A 20,000-nucleotide genomic window follows, 5' to 3' on the forward strand; every position below is an offset into this window, starting at 1 on the left:
ACGCGAGCTTGTAGATCTGCTATTTTAGAAAAATCGTGAAAATGTGTGCAAGAAACCTATGTCAAGGACCCCCCAAGATGATATGTATTTGGCCACGGACCCCGATCTCAAAATATTTAGTTCCAGGGACCCCCAGAAGCTAAATTTGAGTTACAAATGTTCGCTTAAAAAAATACATATGTTCAAAGATTTGCACACATTTTCACGACTTTTTTCAAAAATAGCAGATCTACAAGCTCGCCGCGCGGCACTCGGTGCCGCGCTGTGAGCTTGTATATCTGCTATTTTTCAATAGCTAAAGTTACTAGGGCCCCCTCCACCTTGGGCCCTGGTAACTCAGTCCCACTTTCCTACCCCTTGTGACGCCCCTGCCAGCCATACCTCTGCTCCGTCGCTCCTCTTCCCTTTCTCTTTTGTCTGCCTTTCTTCTCTTCCCCTCTTCTCTTGTAAACACCCCCCCCCCCCCCCCCAGGCACGTGCACACATAGACATCAAAGGGGGCTTGATCTGTTAAAAAGTGCCCTCTCCAGAACACGATTGCAGTTTTTACTATGGCGAAAGAAATGCAAATGCCCTCTTTCCATGCCATACCTGAAGGCAGCATTCAAGAGAATTTGCCTTGTCCAAACTCTCCTGAACTTGAATTAGCATCTTATGTTGAAAGAATAGCCCTCTCTGTGTAGAAATCCATGCCGTTACATCACATCTCTTGTATTGACTTGATTATGCTTAATTCAGCGTGGTATAACGCACCGAAAATAGCTGACCTCCAAGCTCACAATGCGTCGCGATGCAACACATTGTGAGCTTGGAGGTCTGCTATTTTCGATATTTCCACAAAAGGCCCTTTTAGAAATGTCAGCCCCTGCCTCTCTAACATTCTCTGCACGTCCCTGCCCCCCCCCCCCCCCCTCCCTGGTCTCTCCTCTCCATTCTTATACCTCTGCTGTGCTCATACCTCACAAGTCACTGAAGGCCTATTAACCTTCAAACGCTCATTCCCCCTCCTCTCCTCTTTTCTGTCTCTCCGTTTTGTGTGTGTGTGTGTGTGTGTGTGTGTGTGCGTGCGTGCGTGTGTGAATGTGTGTGTGCGTGCGTGCGTGTGTGCGTGCAAGCAGTGGTGGAAAAAGTACTCAGAGGTTTTACTTAAGTAAAAGTATCAAAATTGCAATATAGAAACACGCCGTTACAAGTAAAAGTCCGGAATTCGAAATCTACTTGAATAAAAGTGTGAAAGTGTTGACATCAAAATGTACTTAAAGTACCAAAAGTAAAAGTACAACATTTTTTGAAAATAGCAGATTTTCAAAACAGCAGATTTTCAAAACAGCAGATCAACGCGTCACGATGCGACGCGTTGTGAGCTTGTAGATTGGCTATTTTCAAACAGCCAAGGTATAAAAATGGGGCTAAAGTGTTTATGTATGTTTTATAATATTATAACTAGAAGAAAGCCCCCTGCGGGGCTTGAGTCTGTAAGATTTATACAATAGTTTCAGAATTACAACCCCTCAGGTACAGGGTGGCCTGCTCTGTTTTGGCTGGGTGGGTTATAATAAGATAGAAAAAAGCACCCCCTGTGCGTTTGTTTAGGTGGCATGGGATGTGTAGTGTAGTAGGAAAGGCAAATTATGAGGTTGTTGTAGAACATGGAATGATGGGTGACAGTGTGTTCTTAGTAGTATACAGTGTCGTCAAATTAAAGAAACAGACAAATATATTCAAGGTTGCATGAATCTGTTTTGAAGCACTTGTGTTATGATGACAGGCAAGTTATGAGAGAAAGGGGAAAGCATGTTTGAATGATCATGTGTAGTAATTCAAAGGAGTTTCTGGGATCCCTACTCGTCTGGAACAGCAGCGGGTGACCGAGAGAAAGACAGCTGCTGGTCGACAGATCTCTCTCTCTCTTTTCTCTCTCCATCTCTCCCTCTCTCTCTCACACACACACATACATGCACACGCGCGCGCACGCAGACACACTTTTCATACCGTCCACATCCATCCGCCCAGGTTGTATCATGACTGCTTGCGATGGGAATTAAAACGCAATACAGGTTTGTTTTATATCAGCAGAAATAGTCGCGTTCCCAGTTCCAACAGCACACGAGTGACTGTCTGACACATCTCGCTTTGCTCTTGCAAGTACACGCCCACTGCCTGATCTACAAACCCTCCAACGTGGCGCGGAGCGACACAGTTTGATCTTGGAAATCTAATGTTCTGTGCGCCACACAGTCATACGACTAATCATAAATCAGGCTCCATGAGAAGCACTCGGCACGCAGCACTTGACCAGTTTAGCAGCGGAGAGAGAGGGTGAAAGTCAGAGTTGAACAGAGGCATGGATGGACATGAAACAAACGTGTCAAAGTGAACTCATATTATCTTCAAAATGGGACACAAATTCCTTATTGAAGCGTTTTTTTTTCCCCTCCATTGCGCGAAGCGATGCGATGGTGTGTTGTGTGGATAACACGTTAATGTGTTTGTGTGTGCGTGCGTGTGTGTGTGTGTTGCAAGGCGAACAGTCCCCGTGACATTTTGTATTGATCATTATATTATGTATTATTGCTTTGTTCAGGCCCGACTCAATCTGAATAGAATCCCGTAGCGTGCGGAGCGCCCGACTTTTCAAAACGGCAAGTGTGAGCCCGTTTAGATAATCTGGTCAGAGAATCTGAAAAAAATGATCCTGTAGATCCTTCAGTCGGGCAAGATTATCTGTTAGTGTATGGCCAGCTTAAGGGGTGTTGTTGTATAGACTGATCGATTGAAGAGTTGGAGCACTTTGCAATAGGAAAACAAAACTATAGAAGATCTGGTGACAATTCGAAAACCCGTGGACAAAATTAAATAGGTATTAAGGTTGCTCCCGCTCGTCTCTCTCTCTCGTGTCTGTCTCTCTCTCTCTCTCTCTCTCGTATCTCGCGTCAGTGCAGCGGCGCACGCCAGCGCACACACACACATTGAGTGATTGCTTGCTTGCTTTATAGTTTGCCAAGCAGAAAGTACACACACGTCACACACACAGTACGGGTCCTAACATGTCCTCTTGGGTTATACACATGATGATTACAGTCCCGTGTTCCGAAGTGTTCCGAGGGAAATGCGACCGTTTCCAACACGGCTCCGAGTGATTATGATAAAACACAGACAGACAGAGTGGAACAGTTATTGTGGGATTAATTATGACACATGTGGGCACATGACGAAATTAGATAGGTCCTTTGTTGCTAGCTGCATTAAGGTTGTCATTGCAGGAAAGTCAGAAAGGGTAAAGTAGAAGGTTTGAAGCACGCTATTCCTATCATATGTTATACTGTGCCGTTGCTCTCTCAACTGCCCCCCCCTCGCTCCATCTCTGCATCTCTGGCAGTGTTTGTTTACGCCCATTTGTGACGTGAATCGCTTCGTCGGTCAACTATGGCTTGTGCATATGCAAACAAAATTTTTTTAACATTTTGGCATTATATGAGAAGTAGAGACACATCTGAAGGTGATGAAGTTGATGTTGGGCAAGGCACATGCGTTATTGATTTTTGTATTATGTTTTTTAGACAATTGAGCAACTGCTGAACGTGGAGTTACAGATGGACCAATGGACAAACCAACACACTATTTTTTGGGGCGATTCTAATAAAGGTTGTGGGATGTATATCAGCAAAGTAACGAGTAGCTAAAGTGTTCAAATAAATGTAGTGGAGTAAAAGTACAAAATTTTGATCTGAGATGTAGAAGTAAAAGTATTGGAAATTGAAAATACTCAAGTAAAGTACAAATACCTCAAAACTGGACTTAACTCGTTTACTGCCAATTAAATATGCCTTCTTTGGGTTTTCCCTGCCATAAATCTCCATAGACTTCCATATAATTTATAGTGCACAAATCTTTTTTTTTTTTTTTTTTCTATGTAAAAGTCGATTTAAGTCGTTTGGCAGGGAAGTCCATAGTGAGATAGTTGATCTGAAAGTCGTTTGGCACTAAGTGAGAAGAAAATGTACTTAGTTACTTTACACCACTGCGTGCAAGTGAGAGAGTAAAGCCCTTTGCACACAGGACAGTTGCGTTTTTTTTGGTTTGCTGCATGAATAAAACGCATTGGATTTGGTGTGCAATGCTGTGCAGAATCGGCGCTGCGGATCCAAAAAGGAGTCATAAAAGGAGTGATGAGTTTTTTACCGCATGCGAACTGGTTTCGATCGAGAAAAAAACGCACGGCGGCAGCCACTCGTCGCACGGCTAATTCGGAGCCGGTGTGCATGAGGTCATAGAGAATCTTTGTTTTCTTTTCAAAAAATTATATTGTCCGTTTTATCCGTGCGGTTAAACGCGCCTGTGTGCAAAGGGCTTAAGAGAGGACGTTTTTCCGGGGATTTGCCAGTTATTTTCACCCATTGTTTTTAAGAGACGTGATCTATGGAAGAGTGTAAGTCTCCAGCCCTTTCAACATACATCTCTCCCTCTCTCCACCCCCCCCCTCCCTCTCTCTGTCTGTCTCTCCCCCCCCCCCCCCCCCCCCTCCTCCCTCTCTCTGTCTGTCTCTCCCCCCAGGCGTCTGAATGACAATGAGCTCACGTTGCTGGAGGCTACGGGAACCTTTAAGAAGCTGCCCAACCTGCGGAAGATGTATGTATATTCTATACTATATTTCTGCTGTCGGGGTGAAACCTCCTAACTCCAAAATGTTCATTTTCGGGAAAATGAGCTCAAGTGGAGTTAGGAGGTTTTGACCGAAGCACTTTTTTACTAACCTGACTGCGCCAGATAGTTGCAGCAGTGCGTAACGCTCTGCCTTACATCTGGGCTCTCTCGGGCAGACTCGATGTAAGGGGCGGGCCATTTTTTGAATTTCTTTAGCAGGTGATTGGATGTGGCCGTCTCTCTATCAAAGTCTGGGAGTGCCAACTCCAACCACTCATATTGGCCTGTCTGCATCCACGTGGTCTGCAATCAGACTCTATTGGCTCAGAGCCGCTCAGAGCCCGCCCGTAGCTGCCGCTGATTGGTCCGGCCCGGGGCTTTACGAGTGTTATCAACTCCCACCGAGAGAGCTCAGATGGTAAAGTAGAGCGGTAGCGCACTACTGCCACCATCTGACGAAAGTCAGGTTACTTTTTTACTACTTTTCATTGGTTCAATATTATTTTAACCAACACACAGACATAAAGGGTGTTCAATAGCACATATTTATGAAAAGAAAAAAAAAGAGTTGGCCAAACGGGTTGAGTTAGCTGGTTTGGCAGAAAGTGTGGAGTTAGGAGGTTTTGTCCCAAGCACTTTTTACTACTTTCCATTGGTTCAATATTATTTTAATCAACACTCACATGTAAAGGGTGTTCAATAGCCCTGATTTATGCAAAAAAAATCTAAAACCTCACAAATGGAGTTAACTTTTTCTCTGCCATTTTAAACATAGCTGTAGTAAGCAGCTGCCAAATTGTCCTTACCTTTTAGCGTGGGCACGCGCACGCATCGTGCACAATCTGTGCGCGACTCATCTAGTAGACGTGTAGACTCGGTGACAAGCTTTCGAATACAAAAAACCCCATTGAAAAAGACATATCCGTTGCCACGCTGTATCTCTGCTTATCAGCCAGTGTTTACATGAAAAAGCATTGAAAAAAGCCAACTGTGCGCTATGGTAACACGTGGACACGTTCGCGCACAAAACGCACGATATGTGCGGGGATCATAATCCAGGCGTGTAGAGACTGGATCAAAGTTTCCAAACGCAAAAATCCGATTGAAAAACGAGCGTTCCATCGCCGAGTAGCTTTCTCTTTTGTTACACTGTAAACCAATGGAGGCGGGACTATGGCCCAGGCTCAGACTGGATACGGAAAGCTGGATCCGGTCCAGACCGGAAATGACCGGATACAGTTAGGGGGGCGGGCCTAAAGAGCCAGAATCAGCGAAAATCTGCGCTAATACTTTTAATCCTTTCATAATGATTAAAGCTAATTAAACTTTACGGGCTCTACGGGCATGGCAGCGCGGTACAGCGGGAAATCTACGGTCTCTACGGGGATCGTGAGGTATGAGTTAAGAGGTTTTGCCCAGACAGTGACGATAAATGTATTTACCTCTACATTGCATATATGATATGAACTCCCTATTGCAGGGGTCTTCAACAGGGGGTCCGCAACCCCTAGGGGGTCCGCGGAGGTACTGCAAGGGGTCCGCGAAATTATTGCTTGATAAAAAATAAATAAAAAAAAGATAAAAAAAAAAAAAAAAATCTTTCTTTTTTTTTTTGGCCATTTTCCACATTTATGTTAAAAAATAAATCATGATTCTATCCATTTTGAATAGCTTGAATACATGATTACTATGCAATCGACAGATTGTTGATATTATTGACATTTGTTCTCTGTTAATAAGTAGTATGTTTAGAAATGTTAGTGGTATGGCCCACCCTGCTCGCTGTAACTTGTACATGTTTAAAATAAAAAATATGTCGTAGCCCCGACCCCCCCACCCTACGAGGTGGTAGGGGGTCCCTGCTCCATCTCCCCATTAGTTTGGGGGTCCCCGGCCTGAAAACGTTGAAGACCCCTGCCCTATTGCCATCACAGAGCAGTGGTTTTCAACCTTTTTCATATCAAGGTCCATTATTCATTTGAGCCACGGACCTCCATGTGATGAGATGTACCCTCTCAGACCCAAAACCTTCATCACTCCCCTCTCCCAGGGCAGATAAACGCTGGTTTGCTGATAATATTCAATCTCGGCCATATCTGTTACCAATATTGTTCACAGTATGGACACATGCAGACAGTATGGATTATTCACCCATCTTGCACTTTGTAAGTCGCTCTGGATAATGCTTGAATTGTAAATTGGATGGCATAAACACAAGGGACATTTGGGACGGGGGGGAAGGCGGAAAAGGGTGGGAAAAGGGAAATTAACGGGACGGAATGCAGTGGAGGAAGACGTACACGAGGCAGGAGAAGAAGGATGGAAGGAACCAGGGGTGTCCAACCAAATTCTGGGCCCTGGGTTCAAGGATTCACTCACATTTTGTGCTTTAACTATTGAAAAATGGCAGATATACAAGCTCGCAGCGCGGCACTCGGTGCGGCGCTGCGAGCTTGTAGATCTGCTATTTTTGAAAAAAATTCAAAAGTCTAATATTTCAAATCCTTCTAAGGTTTTTTGAAAAACTTATGTTTCTGTGTCAGTGGTGCTCAAACCTTTTCATGTGAAGGACCCCTAAAATGTATTTGGCCACGGACCCCCATCTCAAAATATTTAGTTCCAGGGACCCCCCAGAAGCAAAATTTGAGTTACAAATGTTCACTTAAAAAATACATAACATATTCAAAGATTTGCACACATTTTCACAACTTTTCAAAAATAGCAGATCTACAAGCTCGCAGCGCGGCACTCGGTGCCGCGCTGTGAGCTTGTATATCTGCTATTTTTCAATAGCTAAAGTATAAAATAATTCCAGGCCCCTCCACCTTGGGCCCTGGTAACTCAGTCCCACTTCCCCCCCCCCCCTTGTGACGCCCCTGAAGACAGTAGGTGCAGAGATTGAGGGAGAGAGAGAGGGAGGGAGGGAGGGAGGGAGAGATGGAGGGAGGGAGGGAGGGAAAATTAAATTGAAATGGAAGATGGGCCTTCACTTCAGATTTACAGTCCTTATCTACAGCGTTCTTATTGTGTGCATATTTGCGTGTGTGTGTGTGTGTGTGTGTGCATGTGCAATGTGTGCATGTCTTTTGCGAGTGCGTGGGATGTTTGCGTCGAGGCGAGGCAGAAGGATATGGAGCCGAGAACGTCGGCTGATTTATTGACGAGGAAATTGCTAACCATCTAACAGTGTCACCGACGGGCATAGATTGACCAGAGCCTATTTCAATTTACCTAGGCTTTCTCAATCAGGGGCGTCGCACCAAATTCTGGGCCCTGGGTATACTTTAACTATTGAAAAAATAGCAGATATACAAGCTCACAGCTTGTATATCTATATCTAGCTTGTAGATCTGCTATTTTTGAAAAAATCGTGAACATTTGTGCACGTCTTTGAATATTTTAAATCTTAAGGTTTTACCCCCAAAATGATATGTATTTGGCCACGGACCCCCATCTCAAAATATTTAGTTCCAGGCAGGGACCACCCAGAAGCAACATTTTAGTTACAGATGTTCGCTTAAAAATTACATATATTCAAAGATTTGCACACATTGGTGCCGCGCTGTGAGCTTGTATATCTGCGATTTTTCAATAGCTAAAGTATAAAATAATTCCAGGCCCCTCCACCTTGGGCCCTGGTAACTCAGCCCCCCCCCCCCCCCCCCCCATGTGACGCCCCTGTTCTCAATTCCTCTCCTCTCCTCTCCTCTCCTCTCCTCTCCTCTCCTCTCCTCTCCCATCTGATAACAGGCAGCAGAAGCTAATAGGCACGACTTCAAATTACAGTATAGCTGCGACAATTACGGTCTCAACGTATTGTCTGAGCAGACTCACGTCTCATTTTCATTATATTTGTATGTGTGCAAGCGTATGTGCGTGTGTGTGTGTGTGTGTGTGTGTGTGTGTGTGCGTGCGCGCGCGCGTGTGTGTGTGTGTGTGTGTGTGTGTGTGTGTGTGTGTGTGTGTGTGTGTGTGTGTGTGTGTGTGTGTGTGTGTGTGTATGTGTGTGTATGTGTGTGTGTGTGTGTGTGTGTGTGTGTGTGTGTGTGTGTGTGTGTGTGTGTGTGTGTGTGTGTATGTGTGTGTGTGTGTGTGTGTGTGTGTGTATGTGTGTGTGTGATCATTATCTTCTTAGCTGTTGTGTGTGACCACGGGTTTCATATCAGGACATCTATTGTACAAGACAAAGATGAAAGGCAGTGTAGTTAGCCGTTATTAGCTGGGGAACATGATTAATACCCACAATTAATTCGGGACAGTGCGTGAGTGTGGGCAGGGCCGGACTTACCATTGGGCAAGGGTGGGCACGCGCCCAGGGGCCTCAGGGGGAGGGGGGCCCCCGATTTTTTTTTTTTTTTTCAAAAACTTTTTTTTTCAAAAAAAGAATTTTACCCCAAAAAATGTAGTAGGCATGAATACGTGCGTGTGCATGCGTTTGTGCATGCAGCACAGTATGTTTTGTGGATCCATTACAATTGAGCCTGACCGATAGGTCTACCCTATACCGATCCTGTTGAGATTGGCACATTTCACCCATGTTTTTTCATCTCACTCACGTCACTTTGTCTGCTGACCTCACTCAGCAATGAAACAAACAGAAAATAAACAAAAATGACAATAAAACAATTCACAGGAGGCAAGCAGTGATCTCCCCATGATGTGCACTGCAATGTAGTTTCAAATGCACTCGTTGCAGGTGCTTTTTGAGAGTGAAAGAATAAGAAGACACGTGTGTGATCTGGGCAGCTTGCTCCAGGAAATGTGCCAATCTCAACAAGGAAACAAGTAAACAACGGTAGCTTTGGGTCCGATACCGATTTTGGAGGGTCCTAGACCACAGATTAGCTATGTTTTGAGTGACTGATATTTTCCCAAAATGTTCTAAGCAATAAAAAAAATAAAAAAAATAAAAAAACGTTATTGATTGATTTACACATTCCCATCTATCTCTCTGCAGCAACCTGAGTAACAACAAGCTGCGGGACATCCGAGAGGGTGCGTTCGACGGCGCCGGAGGAATCCTGGAGCTGCTGCTTACCGGGAACAAACTGACGGGACTGCAGGGACGCATGTTCAGAGGACTGACTGGACTGAAGACTCTGTGAGTACAACCTTCTGTACCGTACATACTGTACTGTACCATACATACTGTTCTGTACCATACATACTGTACTGTACCGTACTGTACTGTACTGTACTGTACCATACATACTGTATTGTACCATACATACTGTACGTACCATACATACTGTACTGTACCATACATACTGTACTGTACTGTACCATACATACTGTACCATACATACTGTACTGTACGTACCATACATACTGTACTGTACCATACATACTGTACTGTACCGTACATACTGTACTGTACCGTACATACTGTACTGTACCATACATGTTCAGAGGACTGACTGGACTAAAGATTAATGTTCTGTGTGCCTCACCTTTACTGTACTGTAGGGCAGGGGTTTTCAAAGTGGGTGACGGGGCACCCTGGGGTGCCGTGACGGCAGTCCAGGGGTGCCGCGAGATCATTTGCTAATATTTGGAATTTATTTGGACACTTGACATTTTTTAAGTGTACATTGCCACTGCATTGTAGCAGGTCAATGTTTTAGGGTAACAATTTAAGGATAACAAACTGTAGCCTAAGAAAGCACTGGCTTTTCTGTCCAAATAACATGCTAATGGTATCATACAGTATCTGTATATGCCAGCTATAATGACTGCCTAATGCTATGATCTCTGTCTATGCTAGCTAATGACTAGGTAATGCTATCATGGCTCTGCCTGTATTGAATTAAGGGGCTCCCTTGCTCCAGTAATAGCCATGCTAACTGGGTTAGCATGTCCCAGAGATAGCTAATGCTAACTAACTCGGTTAGCTGGGTCCCATATGTCTTCTCTGTCAAAGGCTAATGTCATATTAGCGTGACTGTCTGTTGTCATACGGGGTCTGGTTTGAATCGATCCCTTCTCCTCTTGATCTGGTTTTATTTTATCTTATAGTTTATTCTCTAAGTCAGGGGTTCCCAAACTTTTTTGGCCCAGGGCAACCCTATAAATATTTTCTTCTTCCAGGGCACCCCTACATTATATTCATAATTTTCACTCCCAGCACCTTATATTTATAGCATATTTTAGCGATTAGGTTATGAGGAAAACGTTGAGATAACAGCCATATTGGTTAGAATTGACTGAAAATAACGTTGTACTTCAAGTTTAAAATGATACTAAATATATTTTAAGTGTCCAAATAAATTCAAAATATTATCAAATTATCACCCCTGCATGGACTGCCGTCACGGCACCCCAGGGTGCCCTGTCACCTACTTTGAAAACCCCTGCTCTAAGTGGTACTTTTTCAGTCAAGTGGTAGTGATAATATTTGTAGAGGTGGGTGTCTGAAAAAAAAATATTTGCATCATTGTCGTATTTTAATTCATTTAACAGTTGTTGTGTGTGTGTGTGTGTGTGTGTGTGTGCGTGTGTGTGTGTGTGTGTGTGTGTGTGTGTGTGTGTGTGAGTGTGAGTGTGTGTGTGTGTGTGTGTGTGTGTGTGTGTGTGCGCGTGTGTGTGTGTGTGTGTGTGTGTGTGTGTGTGTGTGCGCGTGTGTGTGTGTGTGTGTGTGTGTGTGCGTGTGTGTGTGCGTGTGTGTGTGTGTGTGTGTGTGTGTGTGTGTGTCTCCAGGATGCTGCGTAGCAACCAGATCAGTTGCATTGACAACAGCACGTTCACGGGTCTGAGCTCGGTGCGTCTCCTCTCTCTGTACGACAACCGGATCTCCACCATCGCCCCAGCAGCCTTCTCTACTCTGCACTCCCTCTCCACCATGTAAGACATTCTCTTATGATGCCTCACTCCCTCTGTACCAAGAACACATGCACGCATGCACGCACGCACACACACACGCACGCACGCACGCACGCACGCACGCACGCACGCTTGCATTGCTTTCTGGCTCTATGCTGCTCACAGATGCTCTCTGTCATTATCAACTACTTTTGTTCGGGATTGTTCTGTTGTCATCAGAGCTGCATTTCAGCATCTGTGCCTGCGTGCGTGTGTGCAAACAAGCACACGCACGCACGCACACACGCACGCAGGCAGGCAGGCAGGCAGGCAGGCACGCACGCACGCACGCACGCACGCACGCACGCACGCACGCACGCCAGCTTGTTCACCCGCCCTAAGAACAAATGTATTACTTTAGCAGAGATGTGCACACCTGCTGCCATAATGAGAGAGAGAGAGAGAGAGAGAGAGAGAGAGAGAGAGAGAGAGAGAGAGAGAGACAGACAGACAGACAGACAGACAGACAGACAGACAGACAGACAGACAGACAGACAGACAGACAGACAGACAGACAGACAGACAGACAGACAGACAGACAGACAGACAGACAGACAAGGACGGAATTTACTTGCAAGTGTGACTCGCATCGCGACAACCACACTGGTTATCACTATATGTCCATATATGGGTGATGACTTCAGGGATCTTGGCCATATACTGTATGGAGCGTGACATGAGGTGTGACTCACGGACGGACAGTCATGATCTGCAGGTTTCCATACTAAATGTGCCCTACGGTCGCAATTACCTGTTGTTATTTTGTTATATAGTGTAAGAACAACTTTCTTGTTTTTCTTTCTCTCTCTCCACTTGTTTCTCACATTTCCGGCGTCTCTCTCTCTCTCTCCCCCCGAACCTGTTGGGCGAAGTGTTGTTTCAGAGGACGGCGTCCGTATAATTAAAAGATTAACACGTTTGGGAAAGGAAGGAAGGCATTATGGCTGGAGTGTATTGCTTCACACCGAGGTCAACTCATTACAAAGAAGAACGGAAATGATCTGTCCCCTATCTGTGATGCGCACGCACGCAAGCAAGCACGCACGCACGCACGCACGCACGCAAGCAAGCAAGCAAGCACGCACGCACGCACAAATAAGGAGGAGAACGAGGTTCCACTCTTCACTGTGCAGCAGCATGTGTGATTGAAGCCATGCCATTCTTTCGACATTGTAAAAATAACCACTTAAAGGAGTAGTTCACCCCCAAAATGACATGTTTTCTATTGATTAGTCATGCCATGGAGACTTGAGTTCAATAATATATTTTTTGTATTTGTCGCATTCCTAAGACAAAAAAAGAAAAAAAAAAAAGATTATAGTAAATTTACCCCCATTGATTCTGGATGGGGACCGAAATAAGGCCCTGGGGATTGGGAGCCAAATGCATTTGGGTCAGAATCAATGGGGGTAAATTTAGGGTCAGGGATCAAGTAAATTTACCCCCATTGATTCTCACCCAAATGCATTTGGGTCCCCATCCAGTGCCTTGTATTTGGGTCCCCATCCAGGCCCATGCATTTGGGTCCCCATTCAGAATCAATGGGGGTAAATTTACTATAATATTTTTTTTTTGTCTTAGGAATGCGACAAATAAAATAAAAAATATTATAGAACTCGAAGTCTCCATGGCATGGAGAATCAATAGGGAAAAAAAATCATTTTGGGGGTGAACTACTCCTTTAAGCCTTATTTTCAAAGATTTTACATTTTGTGTCGAAGAGTATATGCTGCACGAGCTCACAACGCATTGCAGTGCAACAACGCGCCGCAGCACGACGCGTTGTGAGCTTGGAGGTCTGCTATTTTCGATATTTCCACCAAAAGGCCCTTTTTAGAAATGTCAGCCCCTGCCTCTCTAACATCCTCTGCACGTCCCTGCTCCCTTGCAGCAACCTGCTGTCCAACCCCTACGTGTGTGACTGCCACCTGGCGTGGCTGGGCCAGTGGCTGAAGAGGACCCGCGTGGTGAGCGGGAACCCGCGCTGCCAGAAACCCGCCTTCCTCAAGGAGATCCCCATCCAGGACGTGGCCGCGCCCGACTTCACCTGCGACGGTAAGACCAAGACCTCCATCTCTGTGTCCCATTTAGATCGAAGCAATAAGCCACAAGAGGCATGTGGTTACCTCGTATTTTATAACGGCTGAGAGGCGAGGTGAGATACGAGGCAAAGCCGAGTGTCTCCAACCCTCTCAGCCGTTATAAAATACAGGTAACCACATACCTTGCGTGGCTTATTGCTTTTCTAAAACAGTTACAATATGGCAACATGAAAAATCATAGACATGTGTGAGGGAAGAGTTGGCATTGGGGCGAACAGACACACACACACACACACACACACACACACACACACACACACACACACACACACACACACACACACACACACACACACACACACACACACACACACACAAACACAGAGAGAGAGAGAAGTGAAGAGATACTGTCAGGGACGTGCTGGCCATTGGGAAAAGCGGGACAACTCCCGAACGGCCGGTTCATTCCTGCCCGGTTTGGGTTAAAATTAATAAAATATCGTCCTTTGTTCCATTTTGGGGGCTGGGCGGCCAACAAAGTAAATCGTCACTGTCAGGCAGAAACCTTGTATCTCCAAGTTTCAAATTTGTACTTTTTTCGCAAAGCAAAGCCCTGCTTCATACAAGGCCGTCGCACAAAAGTAGTGAAAACAGCAGATCTACAAGCACACAACACCTCGCGGTGCGAGGGGTTGTGTGCTTGTAGATTGGCTGTTTTCACTAGTTTAAATCATTTTTAAAATGATAAATACATACATACAAGGTTTCCACCCAACAACGACGAAATATAACTCATGTAATTGGCCACTTGTCATGATCTGAAATGGCAAATCTTTGAGTAGCAGCAGCGCTATAGAGAGAGATCTCTCTCTATAGCGCGCAATGAGGGCCTCCAACTCTTTTTCTCGGGCTGAATCAGGGGCCCAGCACGTCCCTGGATACTGGTCTGCAATGTGATATGTTGTGATACAGTACAGCTGTGAGCTTAGAGAACATCTCTATCACGCACGCGGACACGCACGCACACGCACGCACGCGCGCACACACACACACACACACACACACTCACACGCACACGCACACACACACGCACACAGTGTCTGAAGGGTATCGTGAGGACAGTGGGATCGTTAACCAGCCGACCGCCTCGGATGACATCACTCCGCGGTGGTTTCCACGGTGATGTTGCCGTTACCACGACAATGCCATGCCCGGCGACGGCAGCTAGCTGTCGGCGAGGCCGTGGAGTTTGACGGCCGCAGATGATCAGGCAGTCTGGCTCTGTTCTCCCTCTCTGTGCCTTTTGCCTTTGTTTCCGCTGTCTGTTCCACTGGGTTTCAACCCTTTTTCATATCTATAGGGCTGTCACGATATGACATTTTACATGACGATTAATTGTCACTCAAATAATTGGCGATTAACGATTTAATTGTGTTTTTGTCGTTGATAATTACATTTCTGTTTGGCTTTTAGGCTTTGAAGTTGCACATGGTAGATATGACACATAACCTAAATATACAAATAAATTATGGACATATTTGACAACTTTCTACTTAAAAAATAACATTGATAGTGGAAATAGCCGATCTACAAGCTCACAACGCGTCGCGATGCGACGCGTTGTGAGCTTGTAGATCTGCTATTTCCACAATTTTTTACTTTAAAAAGAATATATATGAAACATTTTCAACATTCACGATTATGAAGATTGTGAAAGATAATCGCGATTATGAAAAAGAATCGCGATTAGACGATTATGTAATAATTGTGACAGCCCTACATATCTAGCTCCATTGTTTATTCGGCATTTGAGCCAAGGACCACCATTTGATGAGATTTACCCTCTTAGTTGGGTCGAATCCGATACTTCTGTGACCGTGGAGAGCAAAGGTCCGTTTCTCAGTGGTTTTGTCAACTATGAAGGTTAAATAACATATTGAGCTCCCCATGCCCCTCGCAAAAAATGCGGGCAAAATCGTTGACAGCCGCTGAAAGTTTGTGTCTCATTCACAGCAGATATACAAGCTCACAGCGCGGCACCGAGTGCCGCGCTGCGAGCTTGTAGATCTGCTATTTTTGAAAAATCGTGAACATTTGTGCAAGTCTTTGAATATTTCAAATCCTTCGAAGGTTTTTTTTTTTTTAAAACCTATGTTTCTATGTCAGTGGTGCTCAAACTTTTTCATGATGTGAAGGACCCCCCCAAAATGATATGTATTTGGCCACGGACCCCCATCTCCACGGACCCCCCCCCCCGAAGCAAAATTTGAGTTACAAACGTTCCCTTAAAAAATACATATGTTCAAAGATTTTCACACATTTTCACGACTTCTACACTGCTGTGAGCTTGTATATCTGCTAAAGTATAAAATAATTTCAGGCCCCTGCCCCTCCACCTTTGGGCCCTGGTAACTCAGTCCCACTCCCCCCCCCCCCTTGTGACGCCCCTGAGTCAGCCCAGGGCTTTAGCACCCCATGAACTACAGAAGTGCACACACAGACAAACACACCACACACACACACACACACACACACACACACACACACACACACACACACACACACACACACACACACACACACACACACACACACACACACGCGCGCGCGCGCGCGCGAGCGCGCGAGCCCACACACACAAATACTCCAATGCGGTAACACAACACAGACACTAACATGCTTGACTACACCTCAGCATGTGCACTGTGGCCATGGGATTTTCACATGCACACTTAAATGTACTGAGGAGCTGTCATGTACGCTAGCGTGTCATAGGCACATGCTAGGATCACACACACACACACATTCGGTGGACATGTAAAAAATGAGTGTAATCAGCCTAGTCAACTGTAACACGACACCAGCAGCACAAACGTGCGTGTGCGCGCACACACACACACACACACACACACACACACACACACACACACACACACACACACACACACACACACACACACACACACACAGACAGGTTGGAGCTGTGTTGTCATTGGCTCAATGTCCAGTCTTCATTCTGTTCCATTAGGGTCTTAACTCACTGCTAGTTTCACATCTGGGAGATCAGGCCAACCTTTTACACTCTGTGTGTGTGTGTGTGTGTGTGTGTGTGTGTGTGTGTGTGTGTGTGTGTGTGTGTGTGTGTGTGTGTGTGTGTGTGCGCGCGTGTGTGTGTGTGCACACGTGCGTGTGCGCGTGTCAGTCAAGGCAATGGACAGAGTCTCCAGCCAAGATCAACATGCTTGCCTCTGATCCCTGTTAACTCGATCAGCGTATTACCATGATTATAATCACTCATACTGTATGCTCGTAGCCTCTTTTGTGTGTGTGTGTGTGTGTGTGTGTGTGTGTGTGTGTGTGTGTGTGTGTGTGTGTGTGTGTGTGTGTGTGTGTGTGTGTGTGTGTGTGTGTGTGTGTGTGTGTGCGTGCGTTTTCGCGCGCCGCCTCCAGCTTGAAAGAAGAGTTATGCAGGTTTACAGTAGGGCATTCACCAAATATTCGAATATCCGAATATGAAAGTCACTATTCAACGTTTTTCACCGAAGTCGGATATTCGCTTATTTTTATTGTTTTCTCTTTAAAGAATGTATAGTTTATAAAGCTTGGCTAGATAGGAAGTCATAAGAATGAGTTGTCAATGCCCCTCTCTCAAACCTTTTGATGCCGTTTAACACCAAAATAAACATATTTGAACTGGGGACCCCAACCCTGACAAGCACTTGGAATTGTAGGTATTACATTTAATGTGAAAAGAATAGCCGATCTACATGCTCACAACGCCTCGCAGCGCGAGGCGTTGTGAGCATGTAGATCGGCTATTTTGTTCGCCTCTTGCTTAATATTTGACAGTTTGGCCAGTTTGGCCAGTCCTGTCGAATATTCGACTATTCAAATACTTTGAGGTCGAATAATTCTAATACTAAAAATTACTATTCGTGAATGCCCTAGTTTACAGTATATGTGTTGAAGAAGTTGAGGTGGAGACAGCCATACAAACTCCACACAGGGCCTCGTAGGACAGCTGAGTATTGACCTGTGTCTGTGAGTAGCACCACATGCTGGTGGCTGGAAGGATCCTAGTGCACTTCTAAATGCATTTCACATCAAAATGTACTTAAAGTACCTAAAATAATAAGTGAAAATGCAGAATGTCCCATTTCACAGGTTTCAAATGTATTTAACTAACTAGTAATCTGCTAGTAATCTATAACAGAAATGTACAAAGTAACTAATCACTATCGATTGTTTAAAGTTAAAGTTTTCTAATAATTGTAGTGGAGTAAAAATTCCAAATTTTTTGGGCATAAAAGGGACACAGACAGATATATGGGCATAAAAGGGACAGACTGAGATCTCCATATATGGGCATATGGGCAGATACAGAGATCTCCATATATGGGCATATGGGCATAAAATGGACGCAGTCACGCAAACAAATGGTCAAAACAGATCCTATGACAACAGGTATAATGGGGTTTGCATTAAAGGGCGGGCATTCATCCCCTATTTACATTGTTCCCGAGTTGGCCAGGGCGCCGACTAGACGCCCTGGCCATGGTTTCGAAAAGGGTATCGTATCGATTCCCAGGTATCGAAAAAGGTATCATATCGATTCAAAGGTGAACGATACCCATCCCATAGGGAGGGAGAGACATTATGTCGATATGAAGGAGGGGTTATTCTTTCTCAAGTGTAGATGGATGTTGAATTGAGTGCGTACGTGAAACATAATGAAATCTGACGCAATCTGTTTGTCTATTTTTTTGTTCCCTCCTTTCTGTCTCACTCTCTTCCAATCCCCTCTCTCTCTCTTTCTCTCTCTCTTTCTCTCTCTCTCTCTCTCTCTTTCTGTGTCTCCAGGCACAGAGGATAACGGGTGTCTCCCTGCGTCGCGCTGCCCTGACGTGTGCACGTGCTCCGATGGGGTGGTGCGGTGCAGCAACCGTGGCCTGCACTCCCTCCCCAAGGGCATTCCCAAGGACACCACCGAACTGTGAGCTGCACGCACACGCACACGCTCACGCACTCAGACTCACACTCACAATCACACACACAGCCATGCCAGCACTGTGCGCACACCTGCACATATTGACAAACATGCATATACACTCCCACACATACCTTATACTTTCAGAATATTCATATGTATTGTACACACACACACACGTTGCACATCCCCTCCACAAACAAAACATTCACTTTTAGACGTGAGGCCACACATTCACCACACGCACGCACGCATGCACGCACACACAGCCAGCCATGTACACAGCCACACACATACAGTACAGTGCAATCACCAACACATTCTCACCCCCAAGGTGTCAGATACCTGACGCCCTGTCAAGTACCCTACTGCAGGGACGTGCTGGGCCCCCGATTCAGCCCGGGAAAAAGAGTTGTAGAGGCCCTCATTGCACGCTATAGAGAGAGATCTCTCTCTATAGCGCTGCTGCTACTCAAAGATTTGCCATTTCAGATCATGACAAGTGACAAGCCAATGGGTCAATTACTGTACATGAGCTATATTTCGTCGTTGTTGGGTGGAAACCTTGTATGTCTAAAACCATTTGTTTTGTATTTATCATTTTAAAAATGATTTTCACTACTTTTATGCGACGGCCTTGTGTGATGAAGCAGGGCTTTGCTTTGCGAAAAAAAAATCTACAAATTTGAAACTTGGAGATACCAGGTTTCTGCCCGACAGTGACGATTTACTTTGTTGGCCGCCCAGCCCCCAAAATGGAACGAAGGCCGATATTTTATTTTTAATTTTGTCCTAATGGCCGGCCTGGACCGTCCGGGAATGAACCGGCCGTTCGGGAGTTGTCCCGCTTTTTCCCAATGGCCAGCACGTCCCTGCACTACTGCTTCAAGTAGGGGCGCTTCAGGTATGCCCAGTGGCACTATCCACGACGGAGCCGCATCATCTGAGCCGCCGATGAGCCCCGGGAGACGCCGCAGAGTGAGCGGCAGCGAGCGAGTGGCCGCGACGATCGGTGCGAACGATGGATCAGCCGACTCATAACCGAGTTATGTGCCGTTATGGACAGAATAGTACATTTTGCTTCTGCGTCCGTATGCGGCTCAAAGGGACTTTACCGCGGCAGTGTCCACGTTGCGTTAGTATCCACTTTGTCAAAGATAAAAACACTAAAAAAGAGTGTTTGGTCAGCCAGGTTTCACTAGCTCAGTCGGTAGGGCAGCATGGCTACAATCCAGGGACGTGCTGGCCATTGGGAAAAGCGGGACAACTCCCGACCGGCTTCATTCCCGGCCGGTCCAGGCCGGCCATTAGGAAAAAATTACAAATAAAATGTCGGCCTTCGTTCCACTTTGGGGGCTGGGCGGCGAACAAAGTAAATCGTCACTGTCGGGCAGAAACCTTGTATCTCCAAGTTTCAAATTTGTAATTTTTTTCACAAAGCAAAGCCCTGCTTCATCATACAAGGCTGT

At 45.5% G+C, this 20,000-nt stretch overlaps 1 protein-coding gene across 1 annotated transcript in view; it reads left to right on the forward strand.

The window, feature by feature from the left end:
• The window catches only part of slit3 (slit homolog 3), a gene marked incomplete at both ends in the record, with an annotated part of 393,381 nt that overhangs the window by 311,093 nt on the left and 62,288 nt on the right, over positions 1-20,000 (forward strand). Inside the window, 5 exons of the mRNA XM_080746832.1 lie at positions 4,555-4,629; positions 9,602-9,745; positions 11,341-11,484; positions 13,394-13,557; positions 18,405-18,537. Coding sequence (XP_080602958.1) covers positions 4,555-4,629; positions 9,602-9,745; positions 11,341-11,484; positions 13,394-13,557; positions 18,405-18,537 — 660 coding nt within the window. The remainder of the gene's footprint in view (positions 1-4,554; positions 4,630-9,601; positions 9,746-11,340; positions 11,485-13,393; positions 13,558-18,404; positions 18,538-20,000) is intronic.

This window comes from Nannobrachium achirus, assembly GCF_963921795.1.
Source record: "Nannobrachium achirus genome assembly, chromosome: 17".
Taxonomy (NCBI): Eukaryota; Metazoa; Chordata; class Actinopteri; order Myctophiformes; family Myctophidae; genus Nannobrachium; species Nannobrachium achirus.